Genomic DNA, 17,901 nt, shown 5'->3' on the forward strand with positions numbered 1-17,901 from the left:
GCCATGCAACTGGAATAAATCTGAAGGTATCATCTATCCTCGCTCACATACCTACCTAAATCACTATGACGACCCCCAAAGAGCAACGCGTCGCCCAAAAGCCGGTATTGTACGTCGCCATCTTCGTGCTGTTACATAGCGTCTTCGCCACGCTGCACGGGTCTGTCGCCTTTTCCTCGGACATGGTAGGGCGACTGCATGAACTGCTGGATGGAGATGAGGTGGTCCTGGGCATGTTCCTATTCTTCTTCGAGTGCGTTTACAGTGGTGCCGTTCTGGAGTTTCTTTCAGATCGCGCCGGTATGGCCGATCGCTACCTCTTCTTCATTGTTGCCGGCCTTGCGGGCTGCTCCTGGGCGCCATCTTCATCTTCTTCTGTGAGGTGACGTCCTGGTTCTCCATCGTCTGGGTCGTCTTCGCGTCCTGGGGGTTCGGCTTCTATCTCGAGGTCATCGCAGGGCCTGTCGGGTTCGTGGTTGTCCGTTACGTGAATCGCCGCAGTGTGTCATCGCCGCCGACGAACGACACGGACCACGAGTTGCAGACCATCTACGACACCATCGCCAACAACGAGGCAGACGATGAATAACGACGACGACGACGACGACGCTGCAGAGGTAGAGATCCAGAGTCCAGGGAAAGAACAGTCGCAATAGAAGTTAGGTCAGATGGAAGTTGCAGAAGGCATGTGCTCGGCCTGCGCGCTGCAGGTGCGCGGCTCTAACGGCACCGTTGTTCTGGGGAAAGTTGCAGTACGATGGCGGACCCCACCACAATGGGTGTGGAGGGGGATCAGCTCAGCTCAACGTCATGGCCCGCATTGCGTCACTGGCTGTTGTTCGCAACGTACGTTTGCTTGCTGTAAGCAAACAGCTGCCCTGAAACTCTGGAAATCTTATTAGTATAGGTAAACATTATCGAAATGCAAGCGTTCCTTAGCAACAAATTGAATTGAATGATCAACCTCATCTTTCGCACATGGCTACAGAAGATGGACAAGCGAAGCTCCTGTGGGGGCTACTTGCTACAAGCGGCGCATCCAGCATCGAGATCTTAATCAAAGCCCCAAAGGGCTGAAGCTGTGCCAAGTTTCGCAAAGTTGGCAGCACCACTCAGCACCCAGCAACCAAAGAGAGGAGAGAGGTTCGCTGTGCCCATGGACGCTTGCTACGTAAATCCCCCGAATCTAGACTGTCGGTCCAGATCCAAAGTGATTATTACGTGTTTCGAATTGACCTGTGATATGACGCTCTTGGTTACGCAACACGCGCAACAGGAACAACAGGTCCGGGTCTCGGCAACCTGATCGACCGTTGACTGTGATGCAATAACGGAGATTCATGGTGGTGCAACCTTACAGTCAGAACGTGTATATAAGTTCTGCTCATAACCATTCCATCTTGGGTTTCCTTTTCCAGATCATCTCAATCCCATCTACCATACCAACAAACACCAAACACACATTTTCCACCACCGCTTCCAACCAAATTCATTAACATGGACAAGCTCAAGGGTGCCATTGACTCCAAGGTGGGCGGCAAGACCTCCCAGCCTGGCAGCGGTGTCGAGCGCACTGCCGACAACGCCGCCAACCAGCGTAAGTTACTCCTCTACTCTCTGTTGTCATCAGAGACACAGCTTCCTTGAGCAACCAACTGACATGACATCGCTTTCACTCTACAGAGGCTGACAAGCTCGGTGCCTCCGCTGGTGTTCCCGCTGGTCAGAACGACACCATCCACAAGGGTCTTGACTCCAAGATCAACGAGAAGATTCCTGGCGGAAACTAAATTCCCTTCTCCATCAACCTTACAACACGAGCATGATGGGAATTCCGGAGGAACTGATTGTATGAGATACCAAGTTTCTTGCAATGGAGGAAAACGTCGTGGAAACATGAGCCCTTCATGGCTTGTATTATCATGATGGTTACGAGAACATAATGATAGATATGATCAAATGGATACAAAACATAATCACTCAACCCATCTTCTCTCTCTCTCTGAGCTCTATGTGTTGAAATGCCTTTCAATAATGTATCCTCCATGCCAAGTCTTGAATCCTCTTCCCTCATGTATGGTTTCCTCCGGTCTCCTGACCAATGTATCAATACTTGACAACTAATCGTACTTACCTAACAGACACCGCTCCTCGCCTTTAGAGTCTGTACCGCTTATCACTCGAGAATTGCTGGTGGCCAATACTGGCTTGCCATGGCAGCCTCCTATTGGATCCACGGCCAGAGATGTGGTAACTCTTGATTGCGAATTGCTTGATCATCTCACAGCATATCGCGGCCCATATTCCTGCTAATACGGAACGTGATATGTTTTCGTTTTAGATTCTCTTGTAAATCACTTACTGGTCATGGGCTTTTGCCTGTCGAACTTAAGACAACAGAAGGAGAAAATTATAATGTCATACTGGCCATGCTGCCTATATTCTCATGTTTCTATGGCATAACTCTCACATCCACTACATATCACGTGTTTCTACGACTCATATGTATATCATATATATATCAGGTAAAACTTAGCATCTGTGGAAGCCCTGCATTGTTATTTTGCGCTTTGGAAGGTTTAGTATAGTCAGTTGATATTTATCTTCTCGTTGCTTTCCACTCTATCTTTTCCCGGGACCCGTAATTTGTTCTATGATTTGCTGTATAGTACTACTGCACCGTTGTTGCAGACTCAGTCACTAGGCTGCGGCTCGTGAACCCGGTCCTGAGAGTCCCGAACGCGGACCCCCGAGCCGCTCACTGTAGGCCGGCTCCGTGAAATTGGGGTCTAACCCTGATCTTAAACTTATCCTACTTCTCCTTCACCTGTGATTTTATTTTCAGTCCACTATTCTTTTCTTTCATCCCACTTCATCTTCAACATTTCAACCGAGAATTTCTCCTATCACTCCTCTTTGGCATCCAAGTAATGCCGAATATATTTCATCAAGCACAATTATTTTGATGATTAAACATTCCGAAGTCAACCTTTGGCTGGCTCTCACTGCAACCTTCCACTCTCAGGTTTTCCTCAGGATCTCTACTGATCTACACTCCATGAGTACACCACAATACTCTACCTAACAGGTGAAAGGTTATTATATCCCAGGGGATGGCTGGTAAGAAGGCATTCTCCTGGAAGAGACCTTCACGTTAACTCACAAGAGAAGTCCACATCATGTGAGTGACCCGCCTGATACGTCATCTGAATTCATGGTGTCTAAAGCAGCCAATATCAGATCTTATTCGAGAGTAAGATAAGACGACATACTATCGACTGGCTCGGGCTACCAAGACACGCTTAGACTGTGTTTGCTACGTGTCGTTGTCAGTGCTGCTTGCAGCTACACGTGCAGTCGGGAATGCAACGAGCTGCTGGCTGACAAACCAGACGCAATAGTGAGTATTCACGTGAGGATTGACTGTTCTCCTGTATGTATATACGAGGATAGCACTTTGCAGTACGTTGCTGACTGTGTGGTGTTTCCCAGGCAGTGTGAACAGGTATTGTGCTGCCCCTGCAGGCTGCCTGTATGTTCCCGTCTGCATCCCTGCACTACAAACGGACCATATACTGTCATATTGGGGACAAGCTTTGTCTCAGAAAGCAATCTGGCTTTCCCCTCCTTTGAATGGGGTTCTGCTAAAGTGGCAGATGATTCCTTCCCTTGTGAGTATTGTTGTTTTACAACACTCACCATAGGGGAGCACCTTTGTTTCAACCTTTGAAGTGTGCCAATATCCCCCCTAATACCCAGGGGATCAAGGGCAAGTGTGCAGTGGGTCACACATTGTCACCACTTAATACCCTACAATTCACTGAAGGTACACTTGTGCCCAGTAGAACAATAACGTCGCCGAAGAGGTTGTCGAGGCTTGTCGGCCCCCTCGCTATTCTTTCTCTTTTGAAGAAGCTGAGCTGCTTGTGAGGAATTTCTTCCCCACCGTGCCGACTCGGTGTCAGTGCCCAATTGTTTGTTTACTTGCAAGAAAATTGTGGCAGGATTTGTTTTTCTACCCATGTTTTGTTGTTTATCCCACTTTCCCACAGTGGATCAACAACAAAGGAAGGTGCTTGTACGAGATTTCGAGATCTCGACAAAGTGGAATAGATGATCGCATCGTACGTTGTTATCCCATCCCAACTTCCAACGGTATACGCAACTGGTATCATCGAATTCAAGTCGATTATCCCATCCCATTGAACGCACTGCCACTGCCTTCAGTGGTTGTTGCCTTTAGTGGTTATTTTCTGCACACCTTCCCACTGGATGGTGGATGGTTTGGCCCAATCCCAATAATCTCCCATCTCCCACCACCTCCCACCTTCCGTCACTATCTCCTCCGACTTGGAGCCGATCCATTCAAGTGTTTGAAGTCTTGTACCACACATTTCTCCTGTAGCAAGTTTGTTTACCACCATCACCGCCACAGTGGCATCACTTACTGACCGTCTGTAGGGCTGTACACTAGGCACCACCATGGACCAAGTCCACTTCGACGAAGTCCCATCTCTCTCCCAGTCAGAGGATTGGGTCAGTTTTCCAGAACTGCCCACATCCTCTGAGCTCAACCCCGACTGGGAGAGAGACGGAGACAGGATCCGAGCTCGTGCCATGCTGAACGATATTACTCGGCCCTACTTTTCAAAGGAAGAATATTTGCAGATTAACTACTTTCTGCAACGAGGAAGATGGCGTGGCAAATCTTCGGAAGTCAATATCTGACTTCAAGCAATACCCGAGCATGCTAGATGATGATGACACTTGCATATACACCAAGGTACAAAACTCAGCCAAACTAACCTGCCTAACTAAGGCACCTTCTCGATACTTTCACGTGATTTCGTACTGACTTGTTTAGGTCTTCATCAAGGGCTACCAAATGACCAACCAGGGACCTCTTTGTCGGATTACCTTTTCCACCGAGCGTGCCGGCAAGAAGATTCGGTGGACCAACACCCGCCGTCTCACTCCAGGTACGGTAGTTGCTTTGTCGGCAGACGACTTCGAGTCCCAGTGTAAGGTTGCTTCCATTGTCGAGAAATTTATTGATGGATCATCTGTCACAATTCACATTTTGTGGGCAGAGGTCGACGATGCTGTCTTCGATCCGATGGAAGAACTTATCATGGTCGAGTCCCGTCATGGCTTCTACGAAGCCATCCGTCATTCCCTTGTCGGACTCCAGCATGTCGCTACCACAACATCGCCCTTGACCAAGTACCTTGTTACAGGTAGTCGGGCCGACGCCACCCCCCAATACGTCCAAGACCACCCGAAGATGGACATCACTCCGCTGATTACCCAAAGACTCCCTGATATGCCCCAGAATCTTGAGGAGGTCTGCCAGAACGTCAACATTCTCGATGGCATTCCTTCCATCATCGAGTCATACACGAGCCTGGATGACTCGCAACTCCAGGCAATCCACCGGATCCTGACCAAGGAGCTGGCCATCGTCCAAGGTCCCCCAGGCACAGGAAAAACCTTCACATCCGTTCAAGCTCTACGGATATTGATACAGTCTCAAGACCGTAATGAATCCACACCAATCATCGTTGCCGCCGAGACCAATCATGCTGTCGACCAAATCTTGAAGCAGATGATTGGTTTGGGCCTGGGTAATGCGGTGGTACGGCTTGGCGGCAGGACAAAAGACCAGATCCTCAGAGAGCATAGTGTTCACAATATACGTCAGCGAGCTCAGAATCAAGCCGGTGACACCGACAAGCGTGACACTCATGACACCAACAAGAACTTCGGCAATATCTATAGAGCTCTTGACAACAACAGAAAGCAGCTCAAGGAACTCATCTCGACGATCTTCACCGACCGCCTTCTGAAGCCTGACTACCTTCTTGAGCAACGCATCATCACCCAAGACCAATATCAACGCTTTATGGACGAAACTTGGGGCGATGAGGATGCGGACATTATGACGGATTGGCTTGGCGAATCACGTTGCCACACATCGGACATACGCCGATTCCGTGATCCAATGTTCGACGGCGAGGAGATTTGCCAAGAAGATGAAGTTGATGGCACTGGACTTGAGATGGAAGACGATTTGATCGTCGATGACCTCGATAGCGGCCGTCTCAAGGGGGTATGCATCGATATCGATCGACTGTATGGTGGCAAAAACGCGTACGGCTATCACGACACTGACATAGCCTTGACGAGGCAGCTCCGCAAGAAGAATCCGTGGGACATCGAGCAGAAGTTCCGTGGTGCCATCTACGAGCACTGGCAGAAGCGGCTGGTTGAGGGCAAGAAGGCTGCCTTCCGTGACTTGCTCGCCAACAACATGCGTCTTATAAAGAACCTCAAGAGTAACCGCTGCCTCCAAGACTCTCGGTCAATTAAGAATATGCAAATCAAGGTTGTTGGCTGTACCACTACTGGCTTGTCCAAGTACCGCGACCTCATAGCTTCCCTCCAGCCCCTAGTCCTCCTTGTTGAAGAGGCGGCGCAGAGTCGAGAGGCCCAGATCACGGCAGCATTGTTACCTAGCCTCCAGCAACTCGTCTTGGTGGGAGATCACCAGCAGCTAGCTCCTCACTGCAGCGTACCACTTCTGGCAGGTTATCCGCATTGCCTCTGCACATCGATGTTCGAGCGCCTTGTCGAACACATGCGATTGCCTTTTACCATGCTCGAAGTACAGCGTCGCATGATTCCAGAGATTCGCCAAGTTCTGAGCCCATTCTACAGGCGGCTACGAGATCACCCCATGGTGGAAGATCCTTTGCACAGACCCCCGATACCAGGCATGAAGCATCCCCTCTATTTCTGCCACCATAACTACCATGAAGAATTCGATGCACAGCTTAATAGCATGTACAACGTTGAAGAAGCCGAGCACATCGTCAAGTTTGCCGAATACCTCATTATGAACGGAACACCAGCCGAGAGAATCACCGTTCTGACCTTTTATCGTGGCCAACGGAACCGAATTATGCGGGAAGCAGGTAAACGACTTTATATTGCACCTCTCAGCAGCCTCAAAGTCAATACGGTCGATTCCTATCAGGGTGAAGAAAATGATATTATTCTTTTGTCTCTCGTCCGCAGCAGCCGACCCAACGCAATGTTTCGTGTAGGTTTCGTCGAAGACATGCACCGCGGCGTGGTCTCCATCAGCCGCGCACGCCGTGGTTTCTACATATTTGGAAACTACAATAACCTGGAGAATGCCACGCACGCTTCTTGCTCGATGTGGAAACCTGTCCGGGATGTCTTCCAGAGAGGCGGCTTCTTCGACCCCAGTCGGCCAGGTCTGCCTATTTATTGCAGAAAGCATAACGAACCAATCCACATGGAATCTGCTCAGTCATGGGATGGCCACCACGGAGGATGTTTCGAGAAGTGCGACGAGGTATTTCCCTAGCTGCGGCCATCCATGCCAGCTGTTCTGTCATCCGTAAGTTGTTTCTCATGTTCTCTTTCCATCGTCGGCCCAGTTTAGCTAATGAAATTTACAGGATGCCCCACGAGACGCTCAGATGCAACAAGCCGTGCGAGCGCCAGTTACGCTGTGGTCATGCCTGTAGAATGGCTTGCGGTGATAGGTGCCGCTGCTCAGTTAACTGTGCAGCGTTCGAAGGCATTCCGCTTGCTCCTAGCCGAACTCAGAGCGTCCCCGCACAATACTCCCAGGCCTGGATGGGGTATAATGCACAGGCGGATGATCGTCGTCTGGTCGTGCATCATAACATGGATGGGGCTAGCGATGTGCTTGTTGATGTCGCACCACGCCCCTACGAGATGGCCTTGGTCGATACGTTTCGACCTGTCACTTTGACTCGAGATGGAACACGCACTGTTGGGGACAAGAACGCGGTCATGTGGAATAGTAGTGCCTCGGTTTCGCCGACCAAGTCGACAGATGCTGGCCAGGTCGTCGGCAGTCACTCGCCTACGTCTTCGGCGAATAGCTCGAACGTCCCAAAGAAGCGGCAGGCTCCTATTGCTCGACGTCCCGGAAACGAGCGAGGGTCGAACAATACTAGCCGTAGACGACGGGCGCCTCCTCCTATTCTTCTCACGCTGAATGCGGGCAACAACGATCCCTCGCCTGTCATTGCCGAGTGGGAGAGACTGGACGAGGAGGAGGATTTGAAGGCCCCCGTGGTCCTAGGAGGAAGTATGGCGGCCAAAGAGCAAGCCAGCAATGAGGGTAAGAACCTCATCAACTTTGATTGAGTTGCCTTATGGAAGTCGTCTCGCGGAATGCACACACTGGGACTAGCTGACTTTAACATGCGCAGCTGTACTACGCTATTCAGTATAGCATTTGATTCGGGGAATGTTTCGTCTTTCGCGTTCTGCTGCATTTGTTGCATTGCATTCAATATGAGATAAGCTAGGCATAATAAAATTGGTGTTGCGATAATACTTAATATTCCATGTTTACATGTAATTACAGGTTATCGATTGCGTTATCCTGCCCTGGGTTTCTAAAGACCATACCGTTTACACTACCACCTCGAGCAGATTACAAAATTGCCGCTTTCGCTTTTAATTTCTAATACGGAGTTCCCGTTGGAATTGACCGACTCTTTGATAACTTGTTGGGATACTGAATTTCTTTCGTGGTCAAGTTCTTGGAGGGGTTGCATACTAGCAAGTTGGTTTCTAGCGACAGTGGAGGGCCAGCGCTATCCCCCGCGCTATAGCACAGTGGGTACCCAGGCAGCCAGGGTACCTACAAATGCCGATGTTGCATGGGCTTGACAGCACTGAAAACATTGAAGTAATCATGCATCTCAACGGGCGACTTTCTTGTGCACTGAATAAATCCTAGGTAGCAATATCGAACTCCACAGATCTTGTCAACTCGGGCCTCGAATCAGTCAGTGTTCGGAGCTAATCTGTCTGTCTGGCGATCGATGCGATTTAGTTGCAATAGGGCTGCTCCAGTAAACCTCTGCCCGCACACCACTCTAGTCGTAACGTCTTTGTGTGGAGCTTCGCACTTTTGCCCTCTGAACATGAACATTAAGAATACAGGTGCATCCAACTGCTGGCGAGGGCCAGCATTCTCGACTTTAATGGCTGGCAGGAAATTGTGCGATCCTCGTGCTATATGACCTGGCCCGAAACGGCCTGCATTTGCGGAACGAACGGCAATGGCGCACACTGGAGCGAGTGAAATACTTGGTTGTCAGCGAAGCGCAGCATGCGAGACGCTGACGCAGTCAGCCAACCTGGGCGCCAGACATGGAATGGAGACCAGGTAAACGCCACATTTGACGTCATCACCGTTCGAGTCGTAACCTGAGATTGCACGGGGGAAGTCGAGCAACATCTTGAGAACAAGGAAACCGTTTCGCCATTATTTTTCTGCATTGCAATATATACTCGTCAAAGTATCCGGCACTAATTAGGACAGCGAAACATCCAATCTACTTTATCCAATGATACGTTAGGCTTTGATTCATTACAGCACTGTCTTCTTGGCCTGTTTTACCGTTTCATCCCAACCTTCCATCCATACCCCTGTTGCGAACCCCCAATAAGACGCCAATTAAGCACTGGACTGTTCGGCAGGTAGGCAGGCAATGCAGTTCCAGCAAGATGGCAAGACGCTGTTCTTGCGCGGTGTCAACCTCGCCGATGCCAAATTCCCGCCTGGTCGCCCGACCTATCTGAGAAAATCCCTCGACGACGCTGAAAGCTGCACCTATATCGGCGCGCCCCTCAAACTGGAGGATGCACCGCAACACCTCGAGAGGCTCCGCTACCTGGGATTCAACGTGCTGCGCCTGCCGGTCCCCTGGGAGGCGCTCGAACACGCGGGCCCGGGAAAATACGATCACGAGTACATTGAGTACGTACGCGCGCTTGTCGAGATTTGCAACGAGCACGGCTTCAAGGTCATCATCAACCCGCACCAGGACCTCTGGTCGCGCCATGCCGGCGGCAGCGGCGCACCGCTCTGGACGCTGCACGCCTGCGGCTTGAACCCAGACCGGTTCGGCGAGACGCACGCCGCCATCCGCTACTGCGAGTGGCCCCTCGACGAGCCCAACCCAGCCAAGAAGGACCCCAAGTCCATCCCGCCCATGATGTGGACGACGAACCACAACCGGCTCGTGTCGTGCACCGTATTCGCCCTGTTCTTTGGCGGGCGCGACTTCGCGCCCCTCTGCACCATCAAGGATGACGACGGCGTTGATGTCAATATCCAGGACTACCTGCAGCGCCGCTACTACGCGGCCTACGCGCGGCTGGCGGAACGATTGGGCAACTTACCGTTCGGCTACGACGGCATGAACGAGCCCGAGCCCGGGTACATCGGGTGGCAGGACCTGGACGTCAACGAGCGCGAGCACACAGCCAAGATTCACAGCAACCCGACGCCCATCCAAGGTATGCGACTCGCTATGGGCAAAACACAGAAAGAGGTGCACGAGTTCCGACTGGGGCAGACAGGCCCCCACAAGACGGGCACCATGGCCATCCAGCCAGAAAAGGGGGTCGGCTGCTGGCTGAAGGAGGAGGACCCCCGCTGGCCCTTCCGCCGCGGCGAGTCTTGGCCCCTCGGCACTTGTGTCTGGGCCCTGCACGGCATTTGGGACGTCGAGACGGGCGAGCTGCGGCGCAAGGATTACTTCGCTAACTTACCACATAAGTCGGAAGCCGCGACGAAGAAGGAGAACGATGCGGGCAGCACCGCGTTCACATTTGTCGAGTCGTACTGGCGCGAGTTCCACCGGCAGTGGACCGAAAGCGTGGTGCGCGCGCACTCCTCTAAGACTGTCAGCTTCATGCAGCCTTCGGTCTTCTCGCCGCTGCCGACTCCCTCGCCGCCGGATTCTGCGGGCTTGAACGCGAACCCCAAGTCTCTGGACGGACAGGGAGAGAAGTTGGATAAGGAACAGCAAATGGCCCTTCTAGCATATAGCCCGCACTTTTATGATGGTTTGACGGTGATGCGGCGGCACTGGCACGAGAGCTGGAACGCCGACGTCGTGGGCCTTATAAGGGGCCACTACAAGTTCAAGGCGTTCGGACTGAGGGTGGGCAAAGGCAAGGTTCGAAAGGTCATCTCGGACCAGATCGGAAGGCTTGCGCTCGACAGCGCCGAGAACGGCGTGCCTACGCTTATTGGGGAGACGGGCATCCCGTTTAACTTGGATAATGGGAAAGCTTACCGTCTTTCGCGCCTTAGTTCGGCTGCTTCCTCTTCAGGTGGCTCTCCGATCCCAGTGCCGAAAAGAACGAGAAGAGCGCCAACGAGGCCGCAACAACAGAAGAAGGAAGCGAAAAGGAGGAAGGATCGGGAAGCAGCGGAGGAGGGGAGGAGACTACACGGCCCACGTCAAGGCTATGGACGCGTTGGTGTCGGCGTGCGACGACCACCTCGTCAACTTTACCCTTTGGGCCTACTCGACCGTCAACACGCATGAGTGGGGCGACGGCTGGAACGGCGAGGAATCTAAGTCTCTACTGCGCCGAGACGGGCTCGTTCCCGCAGCATCCTTACCTTGCCGGGGCGCGAGCACCGGCCTCGTGGTGCCGGCCTTTCATGCAGAGTCTTCGTCCTGCGTCGTCGTCGACGAAGCTGGTGCGCATGGCCTTTGATGTCAAGACATCGCGATTCGAGGTCGAGGTCGACATTGGCCCTGTTGGAGAGAAAAAGGATGAGGAAGCTGTCGCGACAATCTACGTCCCGTGGGTTCACTACCGGCAGAGCGACGAGGCGGAGCAGCTCGCGCTGCAGGTCCAGGTCGCCGACAGCGACGCCTGGGAGGTGCAGGGCCAGGTGCTCACGTGGAGGATCTGCGGCGGCGGCGGTGACGGGCAGAAGAAGCTCGAGATGGAGAGGCAGGGAGGGGTGCTGTCGCCTCGGCAGCTGGGCACGATCATCGTATGATGACTGGGCAAGCACTCGCCATCATATCGTCTCGGACGTCCGCGGATTTTGGGTTTGGGACCTCACCTTGTCTCATGAATTAGATTGGTTTTTTTGTTGGAAATGTGTCACGATTTAGATACCCCCCTAGTTCACTCACTCTGCAACACCTCACAGTACGATGTTATGTCACCTTAATGAGCAAGTTTTCCCTCTTTGATCGAATGTTGAGTGTTCATGAATGTGATGGCGATTGATTGATTGATACGCGATGCGACCCGCGAGAGGTCCGTGACGGACGAGCCGCAACCGACCGAACTGGATGCCGCATCAGGAAAGGAAGGAGTCAAGTCCAGATTGCTAGTTGGTTTTACACCAAGCGCCACGACCGTCCGCGGGCGAACAGTAAATATACACTTCCGATGACTGGCCAGAAGCAAAAGATGATGATTTTATTTACGACAGGTATGGGTGATGTGCCACGACGATTGATTGCACAATCATGGGTCGTGGTGGTTTAGCATAGACAAGAATCGTCGGGTATTAGATCCCGACCCGACCCGACATATGTACCTGTAGCGCGGCCCGGATTTGGCTGGCTCGATATGTTAGGCGGGCGGAAATACGTGCCGCGCACTTGCATAACCAGATGGCTACACGCTTGGCAGACTGGTACACTCTCGGTTCGTTCAGGAGAGGCAGAGAAAAACTGGAGTTGGGCCGGACATGTTGCCGTGTTCTCGAAAGTAGCTTGGAAGCCAGGAAGTAGCCAGGCAGGTATCGAATAAGGGAGCGGCAGACTGCCAAGTAGGAGGTGGACCAGAAAAGAACAATGCGAGTTGGAACTCCGATGCTTTTCCTCATTTTCTTCCGGAATGAAACATGAATGCATTTGCCAGTTGTTCAGTGCATTGCTTGGCATTTCAACATCCAACAAACCAAACACGGCAAGGGCACCATGGGCATCATCGCCTGAGTATCACCAGCTTCCTGATTGTGCTATTATCGGGGTTTAGACATCGGCCATTATTTTGATCGATATTGCAAGCATCAGAACCGACCGGACGGCGAAGATACTTCGGACAGGTGGGGGGATGAGGCCCCTTGTCGAGGCTGCTCGGGCGCGCACCACAAGCAGCCATTCTAGCGCGCATACGTGGACCGCCGTTGTGGTAAGGTTCTTACATACATGCTCGCCATGTGCTTGTGCAACATCACCCCCCTGGAGTCTTACTAGTGCTCGACTGCTGAGGAATCATTGAATGCGAGTAATACGCCTCGCACCTATTTTAGTCAAGATCAATTCGGGGGCGTGTCATATTCCCGACAGCCACTCCGACTGTCAACGTACTGCTGTCGTAATACGGTTAGCTGTTTTAATCTTAGGTATTTGCTTTGCTTCTCTCGTTGAGAGACGATATCGCCCTACAGTCTGTCAATCCTGTTGGTCACAGCGAAACTGCCCGCATGTGCGCAGTTGGCAGGTTGGGTCGTTTTCTCATTCCGCGGGCCGCCGCGGTTCCCCTTACCGGGCAAATTTGCAACACAAACTAACTGAAGGTCACATTCTGTGGTCTCGTGCGTTCCTGCCCCTCTCAGTGCTAGCGGTGCATCGCATCGCTGATGGTGGGCCCATTATCAGATAGCGCCCAGTCTATCAACTCGGCAGCGGAGTAGGCAGGTAGGGGCTTTGCAGGGGGCGCGGCCTCAAAGTTGGTGCCGGTACGGAGTACAATACCCGTACCAACAGGATTTTTCGACGATTTCCCTTGGCAAGCGCAGTCCATGCGACTGCACAACGGCAAACTTTTCCGGGCGTTTTTTGTGTTCAGACCACAATGCCATGTTTAATCTCCATCCTTTAATGGGCGTGTCTTGTAGGGCGTGTACTGTACGGACATGAGACGAAACCTACAACCAAGGTACTGACTGTCTGCCTACCGCTGCCGCCCTACAGCGGCACATTTGGAGAAGGAGTTATCCAGTAAGGCCGCAAAACAAGCAACCACAACATCAACATGACCCACGCTTGTATGGCTAGGGTGAACTGTTTCGACGGAGCCAGCTCGGCAGAAACCATTATTCAGTCAGACCATACTGGAGAATGATGAAAACGGAGACTGAAGTCCTCAATAAAGTCCGGCGGACGGGCAAAGATAGAGCCCGCACCGGCGCCAGTGAGATAGGTAGCTCAATGCAAGCAGCTTCCGAGGTACGAAGATTGACACTAGATGGCCGCCGACAGGGAATGTACCCATCTAGAAGTTCGATCAATATCAGGAAGATATTCATACCATCTGGTGTTCTTCCCCACAAGGAAGAATCGTGGTGTGTACCCTGTAGGTGTGTACCCACCCCATGCCAGCAGGACTTCTGCTGCGCTTGACGTCAATACCAGCAATTACGCACAGTGACACATCCATGACACTGCCGTCCAGACTGCCACAACACCAGCAAGCGATACCCTTAGCACAGTATCCAGACATGGCTGCCCAGAGCATGCCCAAGTCTCCGTGATGATCTTGGCGGCCCACGTCGGTCAGCCGGTTATCCGACGACCTATCCACTGGCCTGGCCATCATGTAGGCATCATGTAGCAAAGCATGTCGCAGCTCACTGCAACCGCGGAGACCGAGCAATTGCATATCCAGGATGCCGGATCTCTCAAAATCTGGGGCTTTCTTTCCATCATTGCATGGTCTTTTGTGGCTTTCTATCTCTAATTGCCCTTTTGAGCGAGACCCCTTCCCTCAACACCCTCCCACCTAGACATACTTTGAGTCTGTCTCACGCCTCTTTCCTGCTTGCGTATCCCGAACTACTTAGCTCAACCCCGGAACGGAAACGACCATTGCCTGGAGCCCGCGACCATAGAACTTTCTTTTCGAGTCTCTATCTCGAACTGCTTCCAACTAGCAACCGTGGCGATGGGTATTGGAGGTCTCGCCGAACCCGTCGTGGTGGTGTCACTGCTCGCCGGTGGTGTCATCGTAAATCGCAATACCAACTACAAGCTCTTCGCTAAACGCGGCGAGACACCTTGGAAGGAGAAGGCCGACGATGACGAAGTACGGTCTTCTAGGACATCCACGTCCGACGAGACTGCCGTCGAGGATGACGATCCGTACTCTCCCATGGCGACAGACAGTTTGCTCGAGGATGGCTATCTCACATCGTTAGCGGCGGCAGAGCCGGTATGGAGGAGGAGAGAGGTTGGGTTCTGGAAGTTTCGAGGCAGCGTGGTATCTCCCAATACGCGGGTGTTCAAAGACACTTTCCTTAGCCGGCTATTGATAAAGCTTCCTTTCCTCTGCGAGGTCTGGTACTGGGCGTTGATTTACTGGGTAAGTCGGCAACATCGATTCCCATGCGTGCGACGCGGACGAGTGGTACTGACAGTGACTCCCTAGGTGTATCAAACTCGGCCGCGCGGTCTCGGCCTTGACCCTCGTCGAGGGTACCGTCAACGTCGCCCGCCGTCACGGCCTGCAGGTCATCCACCTTGAGCAGAAGCTGGGCCTCTTCCTTGAGCCGGCCATCCAGAAGATCTTCCTACCGCACACGACCTTGATGCCGTGGATCAACCGCCTATACTCGTTCATCCACATCCCGGCCACCATCTTCTTCCTAGTCTGCCTGTACTACTACTGCATTGTGCGCAACCGCACGCATGAGCGCCAGGACGGCAAGGATGTCGGACAGAGCGCAGGCTCCCCCGCCGGCGCGCCCCTTTTCCAAGCCCGTCGCCGAACCATGGCCATGTGCAATCTGATCGCCTTCGTCATCTTCACGCTCTGGCCCTGCATGCCCCCTCGCCTGCTGAGCGACCCGAACGCCCAAGGCGCCGATGCGAAGGAGGGCCGAACCTATGGCTTTGTCGACACCGTTCACGGTGCCGCCGGTGATGCTAGCTATTGGACGCAAAACAAGTTCTGCAATCAATACGGTAAGATATTACTTTTCCCTCAACGACCCCTAGACTTGGACCCCTAAACTAATCCCCAAAAAGCTGCCATGCCCTCGCTCCACTTTGGCTACTCCCTCATGATCGGTCTGACTGTGGCCACGCTACCCCTGAACCCGCGCCACCGCCAGACCCGCCCGGTCACCATTTCCAACATGCGGTTCCACCTGCCCTCGACGCCCCGCCTGCTGTGCGTACTGTTCGGCTTCTTCTACCCGTTCATCATCGTGGTCGCCATCGTCTCGACGGCCAACCACTTCATCCTCGATGCCGTCGCCGGCGCGGCCGTCTGCGCTGTCGCCTGGAAGGGTAACAAGTTCATGCTGAACCTGCTGCCGCTCGAGGATTATTTCCTGTGGTGCGTGCGCATCAACAAGCCGCGGTAGGCATCTTAGAGATGGCCGGGAATGAACTCGTCGACCTTGGACGTTTGCATGCATGCATTGGCTTGGACGCCAGGAGTCATATTAAACTTCTTGTTTATATTTGGCGTATACTTTATTACGACGCATTGCTGTGTATACTGGCCTCCGAACACATTTTCGGATAGAGCCTCCTGGCATGACTCGGCTGGCGTTTTGGGGGCAATTCATCATCACGATCATACCTTGGGAGCGGTGCTCTTTGGGTAGACAGAGCTACATATAGAAGTACATCCGTGTAATGGCAACAATGAGATAACCTTCTTTCTTCAGCTGCTTCTCTCGCTTTCGCGATCTTCACTGTTATCCCCATGTTCAGGTCGGTGTTCTTGTTGTTGGCGTCGGCTTTTACACGTGGATGAGGTGCGCCAGACGGAGGGAACAAACCCCTTTTCGGAGTGTCAGTTTTACAGATCAATAAAGTGCGAGTCCAAGACCATGATACTCTTTACTACAGCATGCAGGCATGGATCGGTAATTATCGAGCGGCTTGCAAATATGGCGTCGCTCGTCACTTCCATGGAGGAACCTGCTGGTCCGAGTTTATCTGGTCCTACTCAAGGCGACCACGATGGTAATAATCTGTAAACACTCATCAATCACCAAAGCATTATTGGTAGCCTGAAAGATTTCCCCGTTATCTCCGCTTGGTGAACTAAGGAAACTAGGTAGGTGAAGATCACGGTGGGGCTTCAGCTACAGGTCGAACCAATCAGCCCAATGCCGCTTCAAGCTACGTCATGCTGACTTGCAGGTATCCCTTCGTGGGCATCGCCTACGTCATCGCCAGTATCTTGCGGGCTGTCCTGCCTCGATCACATAAAGCTGCTGGTCTTCAGTCGTGTTCCTTGGCACAATAAACTTGCACTGAGAATTTGCTTATTCACCTCACCTCATCTCATACTTCAAAAAGAAGACTCAAGCCACGCGCAAAGTCTTATCTTCATCCAACTCTTCACATTTATCTGGAGCCATCAAAACACACGCAACCATGTCCAAGATTGTAGACGACGTCAAGTCCGGCCTCAAGGGCATCCGCGGCGCCGGCGACGCCATCCGCGGCTCGGCCATGGAGGCGACGGATCAGGCCTTCGACAACAACAGCAACCACCCGCAGACGCAGCTGTCGCAGGCCAAGAACCGCGGCATCGCCGAGAAGGGCAAGCAGGACATCGCGGGGACCGACCACATGGTCGCGCGGCACGAGCAGAAGCACGGCAAGCAGCCGGCGATGGGGGCGGCGCCTACGACGACTTCGACGACGGCGGGGACGACGGCGGGGACGGGGGTTGGGGGTGCTACGACAGAGACGGGAACGACGGGGGTTGGGGCTACTACTACGGAGACGGGGACGATGGGGGTGAACTCACGGGTGATTTGAGGGTAAAAGGGGTGGTTCACTTGGGAGGCGCAAGGTATAGCAGATGAAGCAATGCTTATGATCACCTGAGTACATGATTAATGGACGATGCCGGGGCAATGAAATAATACCACGGGTTATTGATGATGGACACGTACCTACCTAGGATATATCTTGATATTTATCCAAGTCCGTTTTATGTCTACGAGCAATACTTGAAGATGCAAAGGCCCTAAGTCAAATGCAACGAGTGGTTTGTCTGGACTAATATCTCAGAACTCAACGTACAGGT

The 17,901-nt window shown here is 52.6% G+C and overlaps 6 protein-coding genes across 6 annotated transcripts; all 6 read left to right on the forward strand.

Moving 5' to 3' along the window:
- Positions 1 to 65: 65 nt before the first annotated feature.
- PG994_004858 (uncharacterized protein) lies at positions 66 to 589 on the forward strand (the record flags this gene model as incomplete). Its single annotated transcript, XM_066856267.1, has 2 exons — positions 66 to 329; positions 383 to 589. The coding sequence occupies 2 exons, from the start codon at positions 66 to 68 to the stop codon at positions 587 to 589; spliced, it is 471 nt and encodes a 156-aa protein (XP_066718434.1).
- A 908-nt stretch (positions 590 to 1,497) lies between these two features.
- Positions 1,498 to 1,790, forward strand: PG994_004859 (uncharacterized protein; the record flags this gene model as incomplete). Its single annotated transcript, XM_066856268.1, has 2 exons — positions 1,498 to 1,597; positions 1,684 to 1,790. 2 exons carry the CDS (start codon positions 1,498 to 1,500, stop codon positions 1,788 to 1,790), a joined length of 207 nt encoding a protein of 68 aa, XP_066718435.1.
- A 2,671-nt stretch (positions 1,791 to 4,461) lies between these two features.
- PG994_004860 (uncharacterized protein) lies at positions 4,462 to 8,208 on the forward strand (the record flags this gene model as incomplete). The annotated part of the gene is made up of 3 exons (XM_066856269.1): positions 4,462 to 4,716; positions 4,865 to 7,371; positions 7,488 to 8,208. Coding segments are annotated over 3 exons (3,483 nt in total), but the record flags the coding sequence as incomplete, so codon positions are not given.
- A 1,358-nt stretch (positions 8,209 to 9,566) lies between these two features.
- Positions 9,567 to 11,884, forward strand: PG994_004861 (cytoplasmic protein; the record flags this gene model as incomplete). Its single annotated transcript, XM_066856270.1, has 3 exons — positions 9,567 to 11,178; positions 11,228 to 11,417; positions 11,452 to 11,884. The coding sequence occupies 3 exons, from the start codon at positions 9,567 to 9,569 to the stop codon at positions 11,882 to 11,884; spliced, it is 2,235 nt and encodes a 744-aa protein (XP_066718437.1).
- Positions 11,885 to 14,790: 2,906 nt separating this feature from the next.
- On the forward strand, positions 14,791 to 16,213 carry PG994_004862 (uncharacterized protein; the record flags this gene model as incomplete). Its single annotated transcript, XM_066856271.1, has 3 exons — positions 14,791 to 15,185; positions 15,274 to 15,809; positions 15,873 to 16,213. 3 exons carry the CDS (start codon positions 14,791 to 14,793, stop codon positions 16,211 to 16,213), a joined length of 1,272 nt encoding a protein of 423 aa, XP_066718438.1.
- A 1,027-nt stretch (positions 16,214 to 17,240) lies between these two features.
- PG994_004863 (uncharacterized protein) lies at positions 17,241 to 17,630 on the forward strand (the record flags this gene model as incomplete). Its single annotated transcript, XM_066856272.1, has 1 exon — positions 17,241 to 17,630. The coding sequence occupies one exon, from the start codon at positions 17,241 to 17,243 to the stop codon at positions 17,628 to 17,630; it is 390 nt and encodes a 129-aa protein (XP_066718439.1).
- Between the last annotated feature and the right edge of the window lie 271 nt (positions 17,631 to 17,901).

Source organism: Apiospora phragmitis (genome assembly GCF_038363925.1).
Source record: "Apiospora phragmitis strain CBS 135458 chromosome Unknown utg000005l:1.0-4161743.0:1.0-4166827.0, whole genome shotgun sequence".
Classification (NCBI taxonomy): domain Eukaryota; kingdom Fungi; phylum Ascomycota; class Sordariomycetes; order Amphisphaeriales; family Apiosporaceae; genus Apiospora; species Apiospora phragmitis.